Below are 24,530 nucleotides of genomic sequence, written 5' to 3' on the forward strand. Positions count from 1 at the left end.
TTTAACATAAACAGATTTGTATATTTAAATGTTTTTGGATGCTATGTTGTATTGATTTAATAATTGCACTGGATATAAAAGGTCATCATGCCCTTCATTTTGTTTCTGCCACGCACACATATAGTATAAAGATGCTTATGCCATAAAAGCACCTGCACACAAATGCAGGACCAGTGCACATATCCTTTATGTTCTGTCTTTAAAATGTAAACCATAATCCCATTCTGCTGTATCTGTTTACGTGGATAGTTCCATTATTTTATTTAGTCTCTCATTTGGCATTCAGTGCATGATCTTTTCGTCTTTCAGTTGTTCTGTCCTCTCAGCACAGCCTCTCCAAGAAAATGTCAGACACTGAAAAGGTCAAGTTTAATCTTTCTTAAAAACCAGCCGTTTCACCCTCCCTGAAATGAGGCCAGAGGTCAGAGAGTGTCTGGTATGACCGCTTAACCGATTTTTATAAGCCGTTTACGTGAGCCGTAGGCCCCCTGAGGATGCTGCTGCTTTAGCTTTTACTCCAGCTTCAGGAGCATGAAAAAGGAGGTCTGGGTAGCTTGGATTAAAGTTTCAAGGCCTAAAGGATATCAAGCCAAATATACTATGAGTCCTAATAATTACGAGCAGCATGATGCCCTAAATAAGTGGCTTGAAGGAAATGGTAGTTGGTTAATTCATTTTATTTTTTTTAAGGAGCAGACAAGAAATTGTTTATTTATATATATTTGTATAGATCAAACTAAAGTCATTACCCTTTAGATAAATGTAGGGCACCTGAACAGTGTTCAAGGTAAGTTCACTGAAGTCAGTCACTGCTAAGAAGTACTTTTTGACTGGTTCATTGTGCACATGGCTGCATTAGTACAGATCAAATCTAAACTTATTATTATCATATGTCATGTATATGAACCTGTCTCTTATCTCCGTTTCCCAGTTAACAGCAGCAGATGCTGATGAAGGACTAAATGGTCTTGTGACCTATGAGATAGTGGGGGGGGCATCTGGAAATTTCATCATTAATAATCGCACTGGACGCATCACAGTGGCGCCTGGTGTCACTTTAACTGTGGGAGAACGGTATGCGCTGACGGTCAGGGCCTCTGACAATGCACCAGAGACTCAGAGAAGGTACAGTAGCACTTTTTTCACTTTGCATATCACAATAAACCTAATAAACCTTTCACTGTCACGTTATGTTGCATATGTGAAGTTCAGTTTCATGGTTTTCATAAAACATGATCTGATCTTCATCTAAGTCAAGAGTCAAGTCTTTATTGAGAACAACCATAAAAACCTAGAAAAAAAGTATGTTAATGTTTTTGTAATTGCAGAAAACCACAAAATTATTTATGATGTGCTCATTTCTTTCTGCCAGGAGTTCCAGCACTACAGTGTACATTGAAGTTTTGCCGCCCAACAACCAGAGCCCCCCACGTTTCCCTCTCCTCATCTATAACGTGGAAGTCAGCGAGGCCATGAGAATAGGAGCGATTCTGCAAAATCTGCAGGTGAGTCTTACACCCACACACTCAAAACGCGCAAAAATGAAAATGTGGAAGTGAATGAGGGATTCGGTATGACGCCACAGTTCTCAACCCGATGAAATGTTTAGTACATCAATAAATAATGCTGTACTTTTATGCAACACAACAAACCCTTGTTTTAGCCTTTTCTCTTTATATCTCACTCTTCAGCAAAGCATCTACTCACTTTCACTCTTGTCCAGCATACTTGTTGTTGAACTATCATATCTTATAATCTTCAGTGCTACAATGTGACCTTCAAGCTCTCGCTTTTTTTTCCTTCTTCTTCTTCTTCGTCTTCTTTCCCCAGGCTACAGACAGAGAAAACGACCCGATCACATACCGAATTGTGAGTGGGGATTCCCAGAAGGTCTTCAACCTCTCTGAAACGTAAGTCCAGAATACTTTCCAATTCAGAAGGGCACCATAAGGCATTTCTGCCACAGCCTACTTGATGGAAATCTTGTTGTGTACATACTGTATATGGGAGCATGGATGATGGGAAGGATGGTAAATTATTGATTTACATCCTTTTACTTGTGAGTTCCTTTGACAACATAGTTTGAAATGAAGATGGGAGTTGTAAATTGTCTAATGTTTACACACAGGTTGTGTCTGTCAGTGTTTTTCTCCAGGTCAGCTGCTTGCAGGACATATGTAGGGTGTCCCACATTTAAGCCAATGCTTGCCAAATAGTATGAGTGGGTATGAAAAGTGAATAGTTGCTTTGCTATATAACAGTCTGGTTAACCTAACAAGCCCTGGCAAAGTATTACACCTGGTTACTGATACTGATCTCTGTTTGAGGGTTTTTTTTTTAAGGTTTTGGTGCAACAAGAAAAAGCTCTTGTGTTGAGTGGCTGGTTTATCAGAAGCTTTATTGTACAAGTGTCTTTGAAAGGCTTAGATTAGGTGTTCCACGCATGAACAGACGGCAACAATATGTTGATGCCCATTATTTAATTTGACTTTGACAAACATGGCAACATGTGACTATCATCATTAGGTTTGCTCTAATGACATCTGCTACAGTGAGTGATGGCAGATGGCAGGAAACATGAAATGGATGTGCAGTTGTGATGATAGGCAGTCCTATTGCTGACTCAAGTTTTATGTTTTTATATGAAGATATACAGTATAAGACCTTCCTTAATAATTCTGCTGTTGGCACTAGTTGGAAAGCACATCCATATACCTAGATGAACTGCTTTGGGCCATCATGATGTAGCCAAGTAAGTTTTATTTGTGTAGCCCAAAATCACAAATCTGTCTTATAGATAAAATGCAAGCAGTAATATTGGAAAAAGAAATATAGATTCAGAACATTTTTAAAACACGTTTCAGGTGCAGTCAGTTATTTTCTATCTCTGTCTTCTTCTAAACCTTTCTGCTGTCTTAGAGAAGCCATGGCATAAGGCAGAAAATACTTCTGGAGAGTAAAAGGCACACATATATCCTACCTTGCCGCTAATAATCAACATCAGCATTTAAAAAACACTACCTCACTCAACCACCAATCTTAGGCAAGGAAATAAAATATTAAAGTGGTCAGTGCTTTTTACCATCCCTTTAATACGGGAGCAAATACAGAGAGAAGTGACGTGGGGAGACTGAAAATGCACGACCCTGCCAGACACGTTTCTCACTAATTGATTAAAGCCTCTTTTGTCTGCATCCTCAGTCTCTCAGCTTTGCAAGGACAAGCTGTGCTGGAGTACTATATCTCAGCCTTTTGTTTACTCTTAATATGCTCATTTGGTACTATAAGTTAAGCAAAAACATGGTAAAAAGATTCAAACAACAGGAGACTGCTTTTGCTGCTGTTGCCAGTGGATTCGCATAAACTTGAGACCACAAATAAATGCTGAAATAGAGTAGTTTCTCCAGTAGTTTCTTCTTTGTGCGATCACATCAAAAGCTCTCACAAACCTAGCAATATAATGACTTCAAGCAGGTGCTGATATAGCACACGATGAATCAAAGAATAATTAGCTGGTGTGCTTGATGAGTATGCAATATACAGAGCCCTGCTTCACTCTCTCATTTTTCAATCCTTCAGAACTCCGGTGTGATTCGGTAAAGAGATTTTGCATCGCTGCATGTTCAGATTGGGGCTACATATGGGGCTTGTTCAATCCAGCTACTGTATAATGAGTAATGAGCTCTCCAGTCTATAACTTCCTATAAATGGGGCAGGTTCCCCAGAGGGAGGTGGAAATGCTTCAGATTCACTCATTATTGTGGTAGTGAGCAGGATGCACCACTGACTCTCAGTAGTCAGGTACCAGGTGCTATACAGGGCTATAATCAAATCCTAGCAACGTTCTGGTTGCACCTGATAATCCTCTAAGTAAATATTAGTGGCTGATATGACAGTATATGGTGTTGATGCTGGCTGGTTAGTGTTTAGATAGTGTTTCCGGTGCAAATACACCTTAATATTGACTGTACAATTTCCAGCCGCTTTCAAGGATCTATACATCTTCAAATCGAATACATACATCAAGTACGCTACATTTTTCCATATTCACTTTTTAGTCTAGAAGTTCAGTGCTGCACTATTGGCAATCCTACATTTTCATTCCACCACTTTTGCTGCTCTTCTGCCCTTCTGGTTGATAACTGCATCACCTTTGAAGCCAAAGCTTGTTTATTGTAACATCTCAAAGTCACAAAATCTAACCTTGAGGCCACGCCAACTTTGATACTTGAGCTTTTTTTTTTCTTTTCTTTCAGTGTCTGCTTGTGTCCCTGCGTTTCAGTTTGCAGTCGATTGTCTTGGTTCAAAGTGAAATTGAAACTTAAATTGAAAAGCAGTTCAGGAGAAGCATTACCTTTTACTATACCCTGAAACCAAACACTCTGTTGACCCAACGTAGGTTTTAAATAAACACAGGTGCGTTAACTCCAAAAAATATAGAACAAAGAGCATCTATGCTACAAATTTATCTTTAATTTCAGCTTGTGGAATCAATATTCAGTGAATATTTGCATGTCTGGATACACTTATTAACTCAAGTCCAGGTCTTATCTACCTAAACGTGACCTCAGGTAAAACATTCCTACCACCTAGTACTGATGTCCATCACATCCAATTTACCGTACAGACATGATCTGAGCAGAATGGGATATCAGCTGGGATGGATAGCCTCTAACCCTCACCACTGCTGCCACTCTAGACGATGCTGTTAACAGTATCCTGTCTGTCTGACAACATCTTTTCATTTGTAGTGGCTGGGGAGAGGAGGCAGGACGTTATCACACATGATCAGTGAACCGCTCAGACCCAGTCGCTCAAGTGTAGTTCAGCACTCCAGTTACACGAAGAAATAAACTCCCCAGGCTAGCTAAGTGACATTAATCATTCTAATCTTTGTCATCATCAACATTAAGATCATCATCATTATAACCATAATTATGACAATTATCTCTGTACATCTTCATTAAAACATACACATCAATGCTTCCTCCACCTTCAACTTCGCTGAGCACAGAGAGGGTTATTTTGCACGCTTGTGCTTATGTATAAATAAACATGAGCACAGCAGCCAGCGAGGGATGGTGCGCTGCATTTTTATGGTGTTTTGGAAAGTGTTTGCCCTCTTGAACCGCCAATCATCAGGTGTATTGGATCCGAAGCCATGTGTTCACTGGGGGCAAAGTGTTTGGAGAAATAGACAATGGTAATCGAAGTTGCACTAATTTGCCTGCCAGGTTTTAAGATGGAGCTCTGTAGTTTGGCAGTTATGGGCAGCAAAGCCTGGAAGAAAGTAGCGGTCAGGTTCTGCTTGGACTGTTTGGCCACAGGAGCTTTAAATTAGAAATGTGAGGGAGCAAGGGGACAGCAGGGAATTGCGACGGGCATTAATCTAGCAGTGCGTACAGATGCATTCGTCTTTCCTTCACTTTGCAGTTTTGGCGGAGTCCTACTGAGTTAGGTAGTGAAATTGTCTTGTGCATGCTGTGTGTGTGGGTGTTTGTGTGTGGCTGCACTTTGACTCGCATGTCTGGTGTGCCTGTGTGTGCAAACAAAGATAATTCAGCGTTATGATTGGGAATGCACCAGCACTTTGTGTTTGGAATGCCAGAGTGCCAAATTATACCTTGTGAATGAGCAGGACGGCCGCTGTGTTCGCCGCCATCACTGGAAAGAGAACATGCATCTTTTGGTGTCTTGTCCATCTGCTTTGTTTAGAGGCAAGAGGTGGACTACAAAGAGAGAAAGAAAGATTGGGAGTGTTTAAAATCCCACCTGCTCAAAGTATTTAAAACATTGAACAAATCTCTTTGAATGTTATTTCTTCATTTTGCACTGACAATGATTTGGCACAAGATTATAGCTGTTTCTCATGCTTTTCTTTTGTAATATAGTGTTTTCTCTCTGTCACCCTCTCACTACAGGATTGGTCTGCTACTTCTGGGTAAGCCACTGGACAGAGAGACCGCTGATCAGTATCGTCTGATTGTCACTGCCTCTGATGGGCACCCTGGAGGGGTGAGGCCCCACATTCTTTATTTCTTTATTAATTTGATCTCACAGGGTGGATGATCCTGAAACATTTAAACACATTAGGCAAAGCCTTTTCATACAAGCTTATTAGCCCAGGAATTTGACTCACTGAACCCTAATGCTTAATTATCCTTGAAAATATAATGGTGTGTTTGAACTCTGAGTGTTTTTCTTTGCTGTTTGGACACACATTCATAATATCTCTGATAGCACTAGGAGTTAGAAGCTGTACTTCTTATATTGAACATATTACATATTACCATATGCAATATGGGGATGGGCAGCATTTACTGAAAGGAGAAATAAGTTCAGATGTCGCTGCTTGTGTTTAGTACACGACCGTGTCCTAGCTATAATGCACATTACTGGTTATTTTATACATTTGCCTGATGATGTCATTATGACATCAGGACATTAGTATTTCAGTATTTTCATTTTTCTCATCCAGAGTCACAGAACCTGTTAAAACCATGTCTGATAGGTCTGATATAGTAGAATAAAGCCAGTGTAAAAGCTCCCATTCATACACTGTATCTACAAGTACTTGAGCAGTAGACTCTTCACAGAGCCGTCTTTGCCTAGAGAAACAGCAGGCACTATAACTGGAAGTGAATGCTGGCTGCTCCGCAACACACCTCGAGCTGATAATCATATAAACCATGTTAATTTAATGAGACTTCACCTCAGTTGGCTTTTCGCAGCTGTCTCTGTTCCAGGCGGAGGTGAAATTTGGTTTCCTTTTTAAGACGCTGTGCATATAGGTAACGAACATGAGCTGTCAAAAGAATGATGTTGATTTCCCCCCTCTCACCTGCATATGCATAAACAATCTGCTATACAGCTTCTCTCATCTGTTGACAGACCACGAGTGTTGGTCAAGTGGAGCTGTGTGTGAAGCAAAAATGCTGCTGGTGTCCTCACGGTAAAACAGCATTTTACTGGCTAAACTAGTCTTAGAGAGCTATGGAACGTGGTAAAATCCATCAGATGTTTAATAATTCAGTAAATATATCTAATAAGAGTGGAAAAGTGAAACTGAGAAAATACCTTCTAGTAAAAATATATATGCTGTAATCACTTTTTGGCCATGAAGAAACTGCGTGTTACTGGTTAAACTGGTCTTACAGAGGTGTAGAAAGTTATAATGGACTTCAGGGTTTATACTGAAGAGTACAGAGCAGGAAAAGTCACTAACTTTCTTATTTTATATGTAGTTCACATCAGTAGAGTAGTTTCAAGCAGACTTAAGCACAATATCGGGTATAGGAAACCAATTTAGACATGGGGAACCTTTCTGATCTGACATACAGGTTTAAACACAATACAGCTGTGACCGAGGACTAATTTAAAGCATTTTACATGACATCGGGTTCCTCTGACTGTCACTATGGTTATTTAGTTAAGATTTCCTCAAACCACCAAATTTTTCAAAGGCAAGGGCTTGTTTACTGGACATTTCTTGCACTTTATGATGGTTTGATACCAACATAAGCAGGCGTAGTCGCAGATAAATGAACGAATGATGATCCACAAATTGTCCCCAAAATAAATTACTAAGTGACTCGTGTGGGCTGTATGTCACAGCTGGAAATCAAAATGCTGTCACAACAGGAAGGAAGTTGAATCAGTGAGAGAGAGAGGTGTTGTAAAGCCTTATAGGATTCTGGAAGTGAGGTACATTTTCAGTGAAATGGAGTACTGTGAGGCAAGGCTGGAAAGAATCAAAATAAGCACAGTGGGAGGGGACAGAAGGGAGAAAACAGCAGAGAAAAGGAGGAGGACACCAGGGATTTGGATGTGTAATTAGCACAGAACTTTGGTAACCATGGGAGCATGACATAAGAAGCAAAACAAGCCATCCTTTGCCCTTGTACTGCTTCCCTTTGAGTATCGTAAGATCTGCACACAAACTTGTTATCACAATACATTTCTGTTTTCTCATGCATGAGTGAACCGTTTTAATCTGTGCAACCAATTTGAAATCTGTGTTTGCCACAGTTCTCTAGTAATAATCATAATCAGAGCCCAATACTCACGCAGGGATTCGGGATAAAGTTGTGCTTTTCAGCCTCAGAGAAGGGCGTACATGACTCCTAATAGCCTGATCAGTTCAGTCCCTGCAACTTCTGGTTAGAACTGTCACTTTAAAGGCAAAGCAACATGATGCACGTCTGGGTCTTTCAGACAGCGAGGACAGAAGACGGAGCATCACAGAGCACTGTCTTTTTTTTAATGTTAAATAAATAATAGCAGCATACTCATTAATCACACTCATAGCCATAAAGGTAGGAGTTTTGGCTTTGATAAGGACTCCCACGCTAAGATGAGGATGATAATTAGACTTCAGGTCGTCTCCGACACGACAAATCAGCGCGTCCCTTCTCCACACTGACAGTGATCTGCTTCTTCTTACAGTGCATTGCTGTTTTAGTAGTGAGGCAGGGAGTGTGATGGCTTTCAGGATAGATTGCCATGTCAATTTGTACATGAAAGGACTGATTATGTACGTCTCAGAAGCTTGAACAAAGCAAACAACAATGGTGAAGGCACTCCCAGTGGACAGTGAGATGAAGGTGACATTAACTAGGTCATTTCCTTCGTGTCGTGCTGCTGAATGTCTCATCTGCCTGAGCAACTTCAAACAGCCGTCTTCTGGGATTTTTTTTTTTTCCTTTTTTCCCTTGCAAGGGCCAACTCCTCCCACGCCCACCCATCATTCCTCCCCCAAAGGAGAACATTTACACTATTATTTGCATACAGCTTCATCCCAGTGCAGAGATTATAGATGCATATGCAGCAATTTTTTTATCTTGATTTATAGTTGTGCTATAGGTGTGTGCATCGTGCCATTGTCAGAAGGTTAACGACAGTACAGTGGCCCTGCTAATGAATGAACAACTCAATTGATACTGAAGGGAATTAGCTTTGCCCAGTAAATTTTGATATCACTGAATATTAACTAAAAAGCATTATAGTAGACTGACTGCCAACTTGACATTTTAAAATACTTTTTTTTTTTTTGTATTTAGACTAGATCTATTTTTCCACTGATGCTGCTTTTAATGTAATGGGATTGGATGATTTTTGACATTTTCCCCAAACTAGGAATTATTGAGCAAGTCTAATGGTACACTTTGCTGCAACATATTGTAGTAAATGTGAGCTGCCTCGCCTGAAATAAATTATAGTTTACCACTTCCACTAACAAATATCCCAAGAAAAACCCTTCTATGCTCAGACAGCAATATCTCCCAATGTCTACACTTCAGTTATAATATAATTGTGTCCAATTTACCTGGATGGTTGATGGCATTTTCACTGCAAACCAAAACTACATTCAGTGTCGTCTTTTATTTTTATTTTCTTTTTTTATGTACAGTTTTTAGCTTGAAATGTCAGTTCTTTCTTAAGCTCACAATAACAGCTTAGCATTTGCATCTGTCTTTTTTAATTTGCCATTAATATTGAATGACTGTTGTCTTTTATTAACCAGAAATAAAAAAAAAAAGAAAAGAGCTGGCTGTACTTTTATGCATCACAAAAGCTCATGTTCCCTCCTATAAAAAGCAGCTGTTTGTCTTTAGCACATTTATGTTTTTTATTTTCACATACTTGATGCTTTTTGTCACAGTCTTAAGAGTCCAACGTACAGTATTATTCTGAAATCATTTATCATCTGTTTAGCAGGTAACCTGTGTTTTCTTCTAATGTTTCAAAACTAAAACTTGAACAAAGGAGAAAAAAGGTTTTATTTTTAAAATTGGTTCTGAAATTTAAAAATTATCCAAACGTATTACGTATGTACCTTCCTGCTGCTTTTATACTTTTGTATTTTAAGATACAGTATAAAGAAATTCAAATAACACTGGTTTGTTTTTCTTCACTACTTTTTCAGACATCCACTACTACTGTCAACATAGTCGTCACTGACGTCAACGATAACGACCCTGTGTTTAACCTCACCATGTCCGCTAATTTTACTGTGCGGGAAGAACAGGCCAACTTGTTCGTAGGAAGAGTCATGGTAAGTGTAATGTTGTTCTATTAAAATAAACAAGATGTTGTTTCAACGACTTCCACATAACCCTCCTTTTTTCAGCCATCAGGATCACATGTGTTACCACGTGTTTTGCACGGACCACTGTCATTGCTGTACCTCATTTTTCATTGTTGTTGCCCATTTAAAAAATGACCTGACATTTTTCTACGTGGCTGATGATGTTGGACCGGTCTGTCACCCAAAGCGTTACCGACGTTGACTGGCATGGTTCCACTTCACAGAGCAGCCAGGGTTTTCTAATTACCATTGTAGATTAATTAGCCTGATGTTTGTCAGTGGATTAATCATGGGATTATATGAGGAGACATCCTCTATCATTATGCATTATAGAAAGAGTTTGGTCTGAGTTTTGATCAGGCAGTGCTTTGTTATGTTAAGGTTAGAGGATAAAATATAAAAATTATGGTGTGAGGTAGTCACAAAATTAGTTTGAACTAACAAAGAAGCAACATTTGATAATTCCTCAGCATCTCTGTGTAGGCAAAATATTTTAATTTTACAAGACTCATAAGTAACTACTTTAAATAGTTTTGCAATAACTTTAGAAAAGCATCTACAGTTTGTGCATATTTTGATTTGAGCATGTGTTTCTATGCCATTACAGTTCCTTGTCATGTCCTTGTAATTCCTTATTCAAAGAGTTTGCCAAAAGTGAACTGGCACTCTGACAGCAGCTACATTTGTCAGCTTTTAGGATATATAGAGATTTAACATCTCATATACATGGGCATCCCATTTCATTTTTCCTGAGGTAATAATGGACTACCATTAAATGCTGCGAGTTTGTGAACTGTGAAATTAGACAAAAGGACATATGAAGGAAGTTTGGTGTTTACATGGGGTAAAGCTACCTTCAGTCTCACTACCGAATGTTTCCTTAGAAATGCAGCCAACAACCAGACTGAGGCTTTTTCCTCTCGCTCTTTCTTTCTCTTTCACTCACTCACTGTCCTGCCTCAGAGGGTTTTCTCAGCTGGCCCCTTGCCAACTTGATCTGAGGCTGTGCCTTCCTGACTGAAAAGAAAAGTACATTAAAGTACTTAGCTCAACACAAACCAACTCTCCATGCACATGCACACAGAGAGGCTACAGCTTAGCCTGTTGTAGCTGATCAAGGAGGGGTGGAGACTATTTTTTGTTGTCGTTTTTCCAATGTAGCACTTCTTTATGCAGTCTCTGCAAATGAGCTACATATTCTGGATGCAAATTTGGGCAAATGAACGTAAGATAAGACATACTTTAATAATCCCTGAAAGGAAATTCAGGTAGTCTTGTAGATAAAGATAGTAAAAGTAGTTATTAATTATCTGCTGTTTGCTGGGGTGTTGGCCTTTTCCACCAGTTTGTCCACCCGCCTTGCATCCTTCTTTTTGCTGCCTCGCATCCTTCTTTTTGCTGCCTCCCCAGCAAACTGCAGCATAAAACAGCTCACTCACTACTGTAGTTTGATAAAACATTTCTAGCATATTCCTGCAGATGTCTACTGACCTAAGCCACCTTAGAAAGAAAAGACTTCTTTATCTCTTTTTACACTTCACATCTGTGTGAAGGCACTAGACCAACTTATTGTCCAGGTGCACACCTAGATATTTATAGGCTGGCACCACTTCAATGTCCACACCACAAATGCTGACTGGATGAGGAGGGAGCTTTGACATCTCCTTGGTTTTAGAGGTGTTCAGGAGTAGGCAGTTTTTGTGACTCCAGTCACTGAAGGATTTTATCAGTCCTCTGTACTCCTCTGCCTGTCCATTCCTGATACATGTAACATTAGATTAAGTGACAAGCTTACAAATGACATTTATGCTGATAGTTGGCTTAGAAACCTTTCTTGGTTCTTGGTGGACTTGTTTTTCCTTTTTACCAAATTCAAATTCTGCAGGACAGAAAGATTGTTTGCCATATCTATGCAGATGACACCCAGATTTACTTAGCTATATAATGTTAAGATAAGGTGGACTTTTATTAATCACACAGTGGAGAAAAATCTAGAAAAATTTAATAAATAAATATTAAAATAACCTTACATATTCACTGTGTTATTGTGTATTACTGCAGTGATATATTATACAGTCTGAGTCCAGCACACAACAGCATAGAGGACTGCAGAGCCAACACAGTGTCGTAAAAAGTCCATAGCAGTGCCCTGGACACACCACAAGGACCTCAATCTCCTCAGCAGATGGAGGTGAATCTGGTGGTGTTATGTGTCCAGTCCAGTATATTGTTGAGGTGAATGCCCAGGTAAAGGTGTCCACAATCTCTCATTCTCCAGCTTACCCCCTAGATACACAGCCAGCAATGGCGGCATCATCTGAGAATTTATGAGAAGAATCAAATTTATTGAAAAACAGTTTTAGTTTATCTGTTTATCTTGACCTAAGTTCAATTTCAAACCTAGCGTGGGTTTAGGTTCAGGTGGGAAATACTTTAAGGTCAATAAATACCATCCTTACTAATAAATAACTTATTGCTTAATGTGTCTGTATGAAGGTAACTGTAGTATTTATCTCACCTTACCCATGTACTGTAAATGCCTAAAGCCAACCATAAAAAGGTTTAATGACACCATAGTCCAGAAAACCGGATGATGTAGATTGAATATTTTTAAATGTTCAGTAGGAGTGTCAACATATTTTCATTAAGTTGTGATTTTTAGGTGGCAGGGTTGCAATGTTTAGATCAAGAAAATACCAAAGTTCAAAGACAAGAAGATAATGTTGTTATGATAATTATTTAGTCAAGACTATATATGTATATATATGTATATATACATATATAGTATATATGTATATAGGCCACTCTTATGGTTGCCTCTTTACCCACTAAACCCCCATTTTCATCCTTGAAGAGAATTACATTCCTAAAAGGTTAATCACAATCAGGACGTAGCCTAAACATTGAATTGAACTAAAGGCTTTTTGCATCTAAATGATACTTTAGGTAAAAAATATGACATGATCATTTGCTACTTGAATTTGGTCTTGTATTGGCAATTGTGCAGGGAAAGAGATGCTGCAGCTCACTTTGTGCACTGGGAGACACATTGACTGGCATTGACTGCTTTCCAAACTCTGTGTGTTGTTGGAAAAAAAGAATTAAATAAAGGAAACAGAAGAAGCTCTAGAGCCAGAGCATCGTCACTCAGCGTAGACCACTTATGTATTTCTCTATATTTCATCACCCATCCTGATAGGCTGACAAATGGTCTGTAACAACTAGCTCTCTGTTCGGTGGGCCTCAATAACATCTTCTGATGTGGAAGTTTTCGGAACTTTTTGTGCAAATACATGCCTGATACAAGTTTGTCCTATTGAACAAATGTTTTCCCTATCATCCAGTAGCCTATAGCTCACAGTCACATGCATACTGAGAGAGAGTGATGAGATGCAAACTGCTTGAATGAAGCTACTATTTGGGCCTATTTCATTAGTTCACATTTAAATCAGTTAATTTTTCTTATGATGCTTTGAATTTACTTACAGTTACGAAGTAATAACACAGCCAACTATAAAGCTTCAGGTAGTTGCCAAAAGTGAAGGTGACTAAATACAACAACGCATCATTCTGCATACAGTATAAGTGGACAATGTGGACAGGTTAGGTTTTCATTTAATGCAACGTGAAAAAAAGTCCAGGCCTCCAGGCCAAGTGTCTCAGTATATCACTATATATTCTGCATGGGCCACTTTTTTAAGACTGCATCCTCAAATGCATGCTCAATCTTCTTTTTGTGCAACATCTCGCAATAAAAGGTCTTCACCTAGTTGATGCTGTTTTAAAATGCTTCAATGTGAAGAAGATAATAACATATCTAAATAGTAAATTATTTGAGTTATTTATGGCATCAAATCTAAATTCTATGCACGACTGGTATGTCATGTTATGTTTGACATGTGCTGTACGTCTCCTCTCTGTACAGATCTATACAATACACGCATTACTTAGACAAATTTTATCATTTGATTTTATTTCGCTGTGATTAAATTGGATTACACCTTTTACAAGGCAGCAGCAGAGATGTTTTTTTTTTATCACGTAATCACTGCAGCGAAGTAGTGATCGGTACGCACATATCGACATGATGTCAAAACCGAGTGGTCCGTTATGCAAAAGCTTAATACTGAGGTCCAATTTTTAGCCTTGGCTTTGAATATTTGTCAGGCAAACAAATTGATGGCAGCTTTCAGCAGCTATAGTGTATGTTTATCCTCCCCTCCCCTTTCACTGTTCCTCACAGGACTGTGTTTCTTTCTCTCTGTTTTCTCTGCCTTGTCCTTACTTGCACTGAGGTTCAGACATTATTACCAAACAGACAGATGAAATGTGGCTTGATCGCTCCCTTTTTTTTCTCTGCACCTCTCTCTCTCTCTCTCTTTCTCTCTCAATTGCAACAAAGAATTACCACCTCACTGGGGACAGTAAGAATATGAACACCCATATAAACTCTCAAGCATAATAATGACCCCTCAAATCCACATGGGAATTACATTCTGTAAAGCAAATATCTTGTTTTTTTGTCCCTGGAGGATCATTGCAGCATCACAGAATAGTCTCATGTATCTCTCTTCAGCTGTTTCTGATTCATTTTTCTTAGTTTGTAATTCATTGTGAAAGGGTCATTCAGCTTTTCTGTTGATAATATGCAGAGTTTGTGTGAAAGAAGGAACCCTGGCCTTTCGAATGTCTGACACCTGTGATAAAGACTCCCATCTCAATGTGAAGAAGACGAAGCTAGACTCAAATGTGTAGCAGTTGTTCCAGCTTGGTTGCAACTCTGTAGCTTACATGGCTTTGTAGCTGAAGCCTCTGTAAATATGTCAGGCGCTAAGATAAAGCCAAGCTCTAATGGATCATGTAATGGATCATGTCAAACTCACAACAGCTGCTGTTTGCCTAAAGGGAAATACCTCTGCATTTCATTTTTAAAATCAGTTGTTCGAATGCAGTGCATCTGTAAATATGTATCTATCTCAGCTGATATTGATGTATGCTAATGGCTTGTTCATGTTTTAAAGTTGGAGTGTCAGTTTAGGGCTTTATATTGATGATTCATTTAGTGAGCCCACAAGCTTTTTTTTTTTTTTTTAGCATACAAACTCAGTTCACTGTAAGATGATGACCATTGCAACATAAGACAAGTGTTATGCTTCCATCGCATTACCCAGGCTGTATTTCACACTGTCTTTCTATTCAGTTCGCACTGGCACAGACCACGACTCAAACAAGTGCAGATATGCAGGTGCAATTAATTATGGCCACTGTAATTCACTGACTTGCCCCGGGAGCTTGGCAGCATTAACTAGTGATTGTTTGAAAACAACATCAGCAAAAATGTAAGTGTCACACGTCAGAGCACCCGAACTGAAGTCAAACATAAGACTTGGCAGACAGTTATTTTATATGGGCGAGATGCCCAGGTATCAATATCGCAGGGGAACAATATCCTATTAAATTTCTGCCCAGCGATAATCACATATCTTCCCATAACAAAGCGCTCTGGCCACTTCTGTCTCCTCAGGCCACAGATCCAGATGCCGGGGCTAATGGCCAGGTGCAGTACCGGATTGTGAATCACCCCAACTTGTTCATAATCACTGCAAACGGCAGCATCTACACACAAGTGCCTCTTGATCGGGAGCTCAGGAGCCAATATGACCTGGTAGTAGAGGCCTCAGATGGGGCAGTGGACCCACGTCGCACCACCTTGACAGTCTCAATCCAGGTCTCGGATATCGATGACAACAGCCCAGTATTTTCCCAGCAAACTTACGTGGTGAACGTACCTGAGAACAGCCCTGTGGGAACAGTGGTTCTGAAGCTAAGTGTAAGTACTTCATCCCTATATGTCTGCTCCGTTCTGTACAACATGCGTGACGGGTACTTGAAACAAGACACATTTAGCATCTTTTAACGTAGCTTTTAAAATGTCAAACGCTTCCAGATGGAAACATTTACACAGACAGAAACATGCAGAGCTTGTATACACAGCAGAGATAAATGTTTTTTTTTTTGTTTTTTGTTTTTTTTTTCTTCTGTCATGACAGCTCTCTGGGCATTTTTAGACTCAAACAGAATAAGACGTAAAGCTGGATTTTTCAAGTCATAAGGAGGCTTTAGTAGAGGATCGCTTCACATCTCTCATGAAAAACATTAACATGATGCAGAAATGTTGAAATGTTTCATTGTATGACTAATGAAATGTCATTGGATGAGTTAACACTGTCATGTCAGTCCATTTCTGCAGGGGGTTTTGCCCCATCTGAGGGCTCTATTACCAAGTCAAATTTAAAATCTTTTAGATTGAGATTTCTGTTTTTATTGAAATGTCATAACAACTATTGAACAGATAGTAGTGAAATTTTGTACAGTCAAGGTCTCCAGGAATTGAATTGTAAATCATCTCGCTCTCTCTTCTCTTACTGTATCTCGATCCATCATCAGGTGAAAAAAGACATTAGTATCTTACATACGTATCTGTATCTAATAATCTCTGTGTCGGGACATTTAAATTATGTCTTCTCTGACTTTTTATTGCATAAGTGTGGTCCCTAAATGAGGACCATTTCCTAGTGATATAATTTTATCAGAATCCATTACTGATTGATTTAAGTAACCCCTGTAGCATTCAATAGCAAAATTAAAATATATATTTCTTGTCCAAATTATACTACATGTCTTTATATCTAAGGTTCTAGTTTAAATTTTTTTTTTTTTTTTTACTCTCTTTCGCTAAGGTACTCTTTTAATATACTACAGTTTTATTTCCTACTGATCTCTCTCCTTTTCCTCCTCCTCTTTACAGGCAACGGACCCAGACCTCTTCTCCAATGTCACGTATCGGATCAAGACTGAATCGGCCAGACAGCTGTTCTCTCTGAACGCTGTCACGGGGGAATTAGCTGTGCTGCAGACCCTGGACTTTGAGGGCCTGGCAGCTATGGGCATGGGGCCTTCATACACTTTCCAGGTGGAAGCTGTGGACCAGGGAGGGGTCATGCCTCCAGGGCAAGCTACCGTCACGGTCCGCATCACGGTAAGAGCTTACGTGTGGCCAAGCCACTAGAACCTCTCAGTGGTTTATTCTCCTTCCATCTATCCTGATTGTTCCTCAGGATCTGCAGCACTGGCTATGAATATGTGGTGAGCCATTAGCAGTTTTACTGCTGTAATTGCTCACATAAACCACAATCCAAAAAGGATATTGGAGACATATTGTACAGTAATGCACCTGGCCTGCTGTTGTGATATGAGATTCAGTGATATGCCATTCAGAATGAAAGCTGAAAGCTGTCCCATATGTTTTAGCCTCCTGACCTGCTTGTCCTCAGAGCATCACCAGGACAAAGAGAAATGATAGATCGCTGTTTCTGCCTTGCACTCAGTGTTTTCCCGATCTGAATGACTCATTAGCTTTGTGACAGCAATTATGTCAGGTTTTTCAGGAGCCTGTGTTCCCTTTCCAACCTTTCATGAGATTAACAGCTGAATTCCAGCAACAGAATAAGCTGCCTTGTGTTGTGATACTATTCTCTGAGTAATTCTGTTTTTCAGATGCATGCACATTTACTGTATCTCTATGTATGAATTCAGTGCAGCCTATAGTAGCAAGTTTGCAGAATTAAGTTTTCTATATTACACTGAATGGGAGGAAATGCCTAAATAAATGACGATTATTCAAGCATGTTCACTGCGTGGTCTGCCAACCTGTAGAGAATTTGTCCTCCAATAAGGACAAGCTTTGTCGCAGTGTTTGTACTGTCACCTAGAAGTGGTGTTTGATAGAAAAGGGCGTTGCACAGCCACTGGTATCAAACCAATGTCTTCTATTTGAAATGGCAGACATGAATTAGAATGAGCCTAATGGATTCACGCAGGCTTCTCAGGAACTTGAGATGGAGCTGGTTCTTCCTCATATAACACCTCCAGAGGGTTATTTGAAGTCGCTTGTGTTTGATTTCCCCTTGTACTGTTTTGTTGATGTCTCTTTCGTCAGACGCCTTGCAGTGGTGGATTGAGTGTCCTCCACATCGTGCCGTTTCAAATGAGTCTCTCAAACTTTTTCTTTTATTGTTGCACTTGAGAAATGTACAGTTAGACTCTCCCTGTGTGTTTGTTTGTGGCTGTGTGTGCATGGCTGGAGATATAATGCTATATGTGCATGCACATATTGCACATACATGTTTTAAGCAAGCATGTTTGTGTGTGTGTGTGTGTGTGTGTGTATGTGCATCTTGTGCACAATTTCCTTGTGAACACTTGCAGCACAAGGATTAGGCTTTGTTGTTCAAAGCAAGAGCTGGATCATAGATTTTCTGCTAGGAAACACAAAACCTGTGTATAGATCAAAGGGAGGCTGCCCTCACTGAGTTTATAGAACAGATACTGTTGCCTATGGCTCAGTCGAAACAGTGGAAAGTAAAGGGAAAAGTCAATAGAAAGGAACATCAGGCTCCAGCAGTTATACTATAGAGCTAAGCTGTTTTAGAGAGATATGTGAATCGCTCACAGAGTTTTCAGTCTCACTGAGGAAAGTAGGCATTGCACAGTTAACAAGATTCCATTTCTTTGCAGACCCACAATGTGGTAGGGTTCTGCTGTGCATTATTTACAAAGAGATGGTGATTAGAAGAAGTGGTGGTGATAACTTCAGAGGAGCCTGCAATCACTGATATACCATATATATATATATATATATATATATATATTCTTTTTTTTATGGTAACCTTTCAGCCCTCTCACTCAGTTTAATATCTCCGGACTTTTGGTGGTGTCGCCTTTGCATGTTGTCATGTCTTTATGGTTTTGTTCAAGAAACAAGACATATGATTAACACTGAAAACACTTGAGCACTATGGGCTGTTGTTAAATGGAAGGTGGATGACACCCACCAAGTCAGAACACCTTTTTTGTGCTCATCATATTAAAATAATCTCAAGAGTCCTGTGAGTCTGTGCAGTGTGTCCACACTGTTGGCTCAAGGCTGACCCCCTATCGGCGGCCTGTCGGCCAATTCAACATGTTGAATCAACAGCGACTACTCTGGCTGACCATTCGGTTTAGAAAAGCACTGCACGAAAAGAGAAATGGACTCCAGTGCCATTTTCAACTTCCCATCAGACACTTTCGATTATATCTGTCTGTAGTGATTGTAGATTGGTGTGTAAATGGTTGGCAAACCAACTTTCAAGTGCATCGTATGTCTCCAGTCAAAGGTCTAGTTCCACTTTCTCTTTCTGAATGATGAGTACTGACTGCCGCCACCTGCTGGTGTAGTTATTTTCTCTTTTGGCTTAGATTAAGTCAACATGAGGCACTTCAATAGTCTATCTAGTCACCTTGAGTAGTTTGATGTTGGCTTGTTGTACCACGGACTTAAGATTCAAGCTTCGCTATCTTATTTCCTGAGGAATAATTGAATGTAAGTTTCATGTCATCATTTAATCATATAAATTTTCTATTTATATGTTACTTAGCAGTGACTACTTATGTCATCATCCATTATTGTATAGTGTTATTAATTATTAATGCATTGACACAAGGCTTGGGAAACAGGAAAACACAAAACCTGAGTTATAATTTTAATCAGTTTGTATGTTCACATTTTCACCAGGGGTGGCTGAAGTACAGTATATGCATTAGTTTTTGTATCATGTGTAATATGTGATGCTCACAGCTGTGCATCAGCTCAGACGCATGGCTCTTAAAGGACAAAGTAGGGGACATACTGATATACAGTAGGAGGAAAAATTGGCTGAATCCACATTCACTTGCAAGAAATGTTGACTGAAATCAAACAAAGCAGCAGCTGCAAAATCTGCACTGCTACAATATTACTGGTTTTAGGCTGCAGACAGCATCAGCAAAAGTAGCAGTATAATACACTGATACACTTACTGCCATGTCTTTATCTACGGGAGTGTAACTGAACATTTTATAATGTTTTACATTGTTAAAACTCTACAATCATCCATACATAGGGGATATCATCACATTTATTGTTTCTCTCTTTGTTTTTAGGACATGAATGACTTCTCCCCTATCTTTAGACAAGACCTGTATAAGGGCATGGTGGCCCCCAACGCAGAGAAAGGAACAGTCATAACTACTGTTTTTGCCCAGGACCAAGACCCACCAGTGAGTATAAATGTCTGTCGCACACTGAGTTCGCATTTTTGCTGATTCAATGTGTGTCGTTAATATAGAAGAGATCAACCCCTCAGAACATTAGCCAGTTTAACCATGGACTAAAATTTGCACCATGCAGACAGAGAAATGGTGACTTCCTGTTAGGACCCATTGAGGCTAGAAATTGTGTGGATAAGAGCCGGACCAACAGTTTTTAGAGGGTTACTACTTAGGAAGAAGCAGCCTTTATTTGTCATACAATGTACATGTTACAATTAAATTTGTTCTCTGTTTATCTCTGGGGAATATTTCAGTACTGTACACTTGGTGACTCATCAAGCTTTTTGCTCAAATCCTTTTTTGTTTAGTTTTTCTGTTTTTTGTTTGTTTGTTTTTTGGTTATGATGCTAAGTGTTTTTTTTCTCCACCAACTAACCTTTTCACACAAAACTCACAAGAACAGACATTTTTATTTATTTTTTAAATTTTAACTGGAAAAAGGGTACAGGAAGAACTGCAGTGACCTCCCAGTCTTGCTCTAATAGCTTCCAGCTCTGAACATGTTTTTCTGAGTCCTGAATGAATTGATTCAACACTGGTGGGATCACACCAGGACTGGGTGAACTTATGTACTCTCTGCAGCATTTAAATGCTGAGGGATATGGATGATTGTCAGCTGTGGGTGGTAGAACATCTCCATAGAGCCACAATGACTGCTGTGCATCTTTGTCCCCTCTCAGAAGGAGACCCTCCCTCCTCCTGCCTTTTCTCTCCTTGTGTCTTTTTCACTTTATATGGGATTTTTCCCAGAACAGAAATCCTGTATAGTAGAACATATCCAGCAGTGCTATAGCACAAATATCATCATGTTACAGTGGAAGCAAGCGAGAGATGGGAGTGACTCGGCAAAAGCGTTTTGACAGACAGAGGGATTAGGTTTCCCAACAGGAGCCCACTAACTCAGTTTCTTATTGACTTGGATTTGGGAGCTCAAAGCTTTTTATTGACTGGATGCCTGTCGTAGGCACCTTTTGGTAAAACAGGAGCTTAGTCTAGTGCTTGCTAAACACACACTCAAAGGTGTGTATACAACCATTCTCTCCCTCTGTTGCACAGGCACACAAAAACCTGCACACACAAAGAAAGGAAGAGAGTCGCCTGGGACTTTAGTTTTGATGCAACAAATGTGCATGTTCATGTCTGAAGGTGGTAAATGGTGTACAAAATTCCTGCTCACAGTTCTGTGCCACTCAACCCCAAAACCTTAAACATGGAAAGTCTAAAATTTGGCTTTAACTACAGTACATACGGTTCAGTTTCTACTTTGCCATTCCTGGAAACACCAATTAATTTGAATTGTACAGTCTTCTCACAGAAATACAAGATATATGAGACTTTTTGCTGTTGTTAAGTTGACGCATTTGCGCTGTACATTGAGCCTTGAACAAAACACTTTTAACCGTCTCTACTACCATCTATGTAGAGGCCTTGCTACCACAGCCACTGTAATAGATACTTACATGGGATGTGTTTTTCCAAAGGTATCTTTTCCATTACATGTTAGAAACATATTTGAAGAGCTTTTAGTGATGAGACTCTTCTGCTGAGAATCCCCTTGGTTCTTAATTCACTCAGATAGTTTTATAGAGACACATTTGTGTGAGTAAGCCCCCTGTGGGATCCACTGCTACCACAGGGTTTGCCTCTCTCTAGAGCCAGGTTTCACCTCTGTCCCTGGGGAGCAAAGTGAGTTCAGGCAAGGGAACAGAGCTTCAGAAACTTATTAAAAATCAGACTGAATTAGTCGCCCAAACGAGTGAAACTGGAATAAGATAAACTATAGAAATGATTAGTAATCAGGAGCCATGATTAATCTTAATCAAAGGGTCATTTTAAAAGTCCAGGCTCTCGCTAATGAATATAAGAGTGTTACTCTGGAGACTAGAGGGGTGAGTTTAATGGAGACTTTTTTTTTTTATTCCAAATGAAAGGGACAAGGTCTGAATCAATGAGCAACAGTGAGTTTACATTAGGCTGTCTGATGAGGAACAGACTAATGGGGGTTACGACAGGCTAAGAGTTGTTAAAATGCATAAAAGTATGAAGTGAGACATTAAAGGATTTTTTTTTTCAGATTACACAGAGAGTAGAGCTTCCTTTTTGTACTTATGCTGAAATGGTGCTCAAATGTAATAATAATGGAGCCTTGCAGCCCTGGCTAAACATATGCTTTATACATATGGCTTGAACATGTTATACAGGCTTAGATATGGTAACTTGTTTTCAATGGATTTGTGCAGTTCTCGTTGTTCTTTCTCCTTCCTCCAGGGAACTCCGGCCAGTTTTGTGCGCTACAGAGTCGACCAGGAGAGGTCACCGTACAGTGGGAGCATCTTTGATGTGGAAAAGGAAAGTGGAAAAATTGTCACCAAAGTCAACCTCAATGAAGAGCCCAGTATCACCTTTAAGGTGAGTGACTTAATATGGTTAATGATGATATGATTGATAAGAGCAGTATACGTAAAGATGATAGTCCTAAAGATCAGGGTGGTTAAATCCTATATGGTATATATGTACAAAAACTACTTCTAATGCTGCTGTTTTTTAGTCGTCTGTTTGATGTTTACTGCTTGTTTGATGTGAAGATGTTCAGGTCAGATATGTGTGACTACACACTCTTCAAAACCAAGAACATGTTTTACAGATTCATCACTGTGTTTGCTGATTTGTCTCAGTGATCATGATCATTGTTTGTTTTGTGTCTGTGACCAGTAACATTGGATTTTTTTTAATATACTTAGCTTAAACAAATGACCCCCTGGGCTCACATAAAGCTATTTTACCAACATAAGGTGACCTTGTAAAGCCATATTTGTGACTGTAAGCACTGGAGCAGGTGCTCTGAGACATTAGCTCCTAATGAGTATGTGTCACCTACAGTCTACACTTAGCCTCTGCCTCATTTTTTCTCCTCAGTTTGTGTTTCTCTCATCTGTGTTTATTCTCTTTCTTTCCGACTCTCCCTCTCTGCCACCCCATGCTGCCTCCTACCCCCACACCTCATTCTCCACAGTCTATGAATGCAGATCAATACATTCATACTCACTCTCTGGGAGCTTTGCAGGCTTCTCAGCACATCCTATTTTTCCTGTCTGTCTTAATTAAGATGCTGAACATGTTTACAAAGAATGCCTGGCAACCTTAAAATAGGACTTATTTGTGTAGTGAGTAGTAGTGTGATAAAAAAAAATGTAATAGTTTTGTGCTTGCTGTGCATGTGTATGTGTTTATGCGTGTTCTCTCTTTCCCACTGCAGTTGTATGTGATAGCGTATGATGATGGGGAGCCAGTGAAGACTAACAGTACTCTGGTGGAGATCACTGTCCTTCAGCCTTCACGCATTCCAATCTTCAACCAGGAAGAGTACACGTAAGTCTCCTTGGCACACTGTTGATGCCGCTGCCTGTGCCTGTAAATTCACACACCAAAGAGCAGCCTTGGCTGTAGCTCCAGGCAGGGAGAGACTGTGAAAAGTGCTGGAAGAAGTGGACAAGGTATCTGAAGAACACCTTGACAAATATTTATATGCAGCATCAAATCTTCCATTCATCTCATCTAATTTAATCCCCAATTACAGTACATATATTCTGCTGTGCACTGCCTTAAATGTCCATATAGTCATTATTTTCATGCATTTAGTATTTTGTGATAACAATAGTTATCTGTGCATTATTGTGCTCTAGTTGTCAATATTTAGTAACGTGTCCCCGCTTCTGATTCTCTGTCTTCATCTTTGTCATGCTTTCTTTACCATGCATGACTGATTGAGTTTTGATTTCAAATTTTTCTCCCTCTGAGGGCAAATGGAGGCTTTCCTCTGACTTTATAAAGGGTCTCTTATGACAAGATTAACTGTTAAGACTGTTTCCGTGGAAGAGATAGATGCAGGATTTGAGAACTTAACCCATAATGTTGTAAAATGACTGCTACACATGTGATATACAGCTGTACTGAGCCAGGGCTGGGTGGGCTTTGTCTGCACTGATGCAGCTGGGACTTAGGAGGAGGCCTGGAAATGATTTATAATTAAAAATAAACATGGATTATTAACAATCCAACCAAGGCTGCTTTGAAAAATCTTAGTGCCAGTAAGAGTTGGTTTCTATTGTGTTGTGTTGCAGTAGTAGTATCTGTGCACAGTGTTCAGGAGGCTCTCGCCAGACTGTGAAGCTCCAAGGTCTGATGGCAAAGTTACTTGGCACAATGCAGTCTATGGGAGCTTAAAGTAAAGCTTGTTTTAAGTGGATTGATT

The 24,530-nt window shown here is 39.6% G+C and overlaps 1 protein-coding gene across 1 annotated transcript in view; it reads left to right on the forward strand.

Annotated features, from left to right (window-relative positions):
• The window catches only part of pcdh15a (protocadherin-related 15a), a 157,325-nt gene that overhangs the window by 87,981 nt on the left and 44,814 nt on the right, over positions 1 to 24,530 (forward strand). Inside the window, exons 15-24 of the mRNA XM_026353794.1 lie at positions 932 to 1,125; positions 1,373 to 1,505; positions 1,831 to 1,910; positions 5,922 to 6,015; positions 9,926 to 10,054; positions 15,612 to 15,917; positions 16,896 to 17,126; positions 20,111 to 20,227; positions 22,547 to 22,687; positions 23,535 to 23,647. Coding sequence (XP_026209579.1) covers positions 932 to 1,125; positions 1,373 to 1,505; positions 1,831 to 1,910; positions 5,922 to 6,015; positions 9,926 to 10,054; positions 15,612 to 15,917; positions 16,896 to 17,126; positions 20,111 to 20,227; positions 22,547 to 22,687; positions 23,535 to 23,647 — 1,538 coding nt within the window. The remainder of the gene's footprint in view (positions 1 to 931; positions 1,126 to 1,372; positions 1,506 to 1,830; positions 1,911 to 5,921; positions 6,016 to 9,925; positions 10,055 to 15,611; positions 15,918 to 16,895; positions 17,127 to 20,110; positions 20,228 to 22,546; positions 22,688 to 23,534; positions 23,648 to 24,530) is intronic.

This window comes from Anabas testudineus, chromosome 15 (genome assembly GCF_900324465.2).
Source record: "Anabas testudineus chromosome 15, fAnaTes1.2, whole genome shotgun sequence".
Lineage (NCBI taxonomy): Eukaryota > Metazoa > Chordata > Actinopteri > Anabantiformes > Anabantidae > Anabas > Anabas testudineus.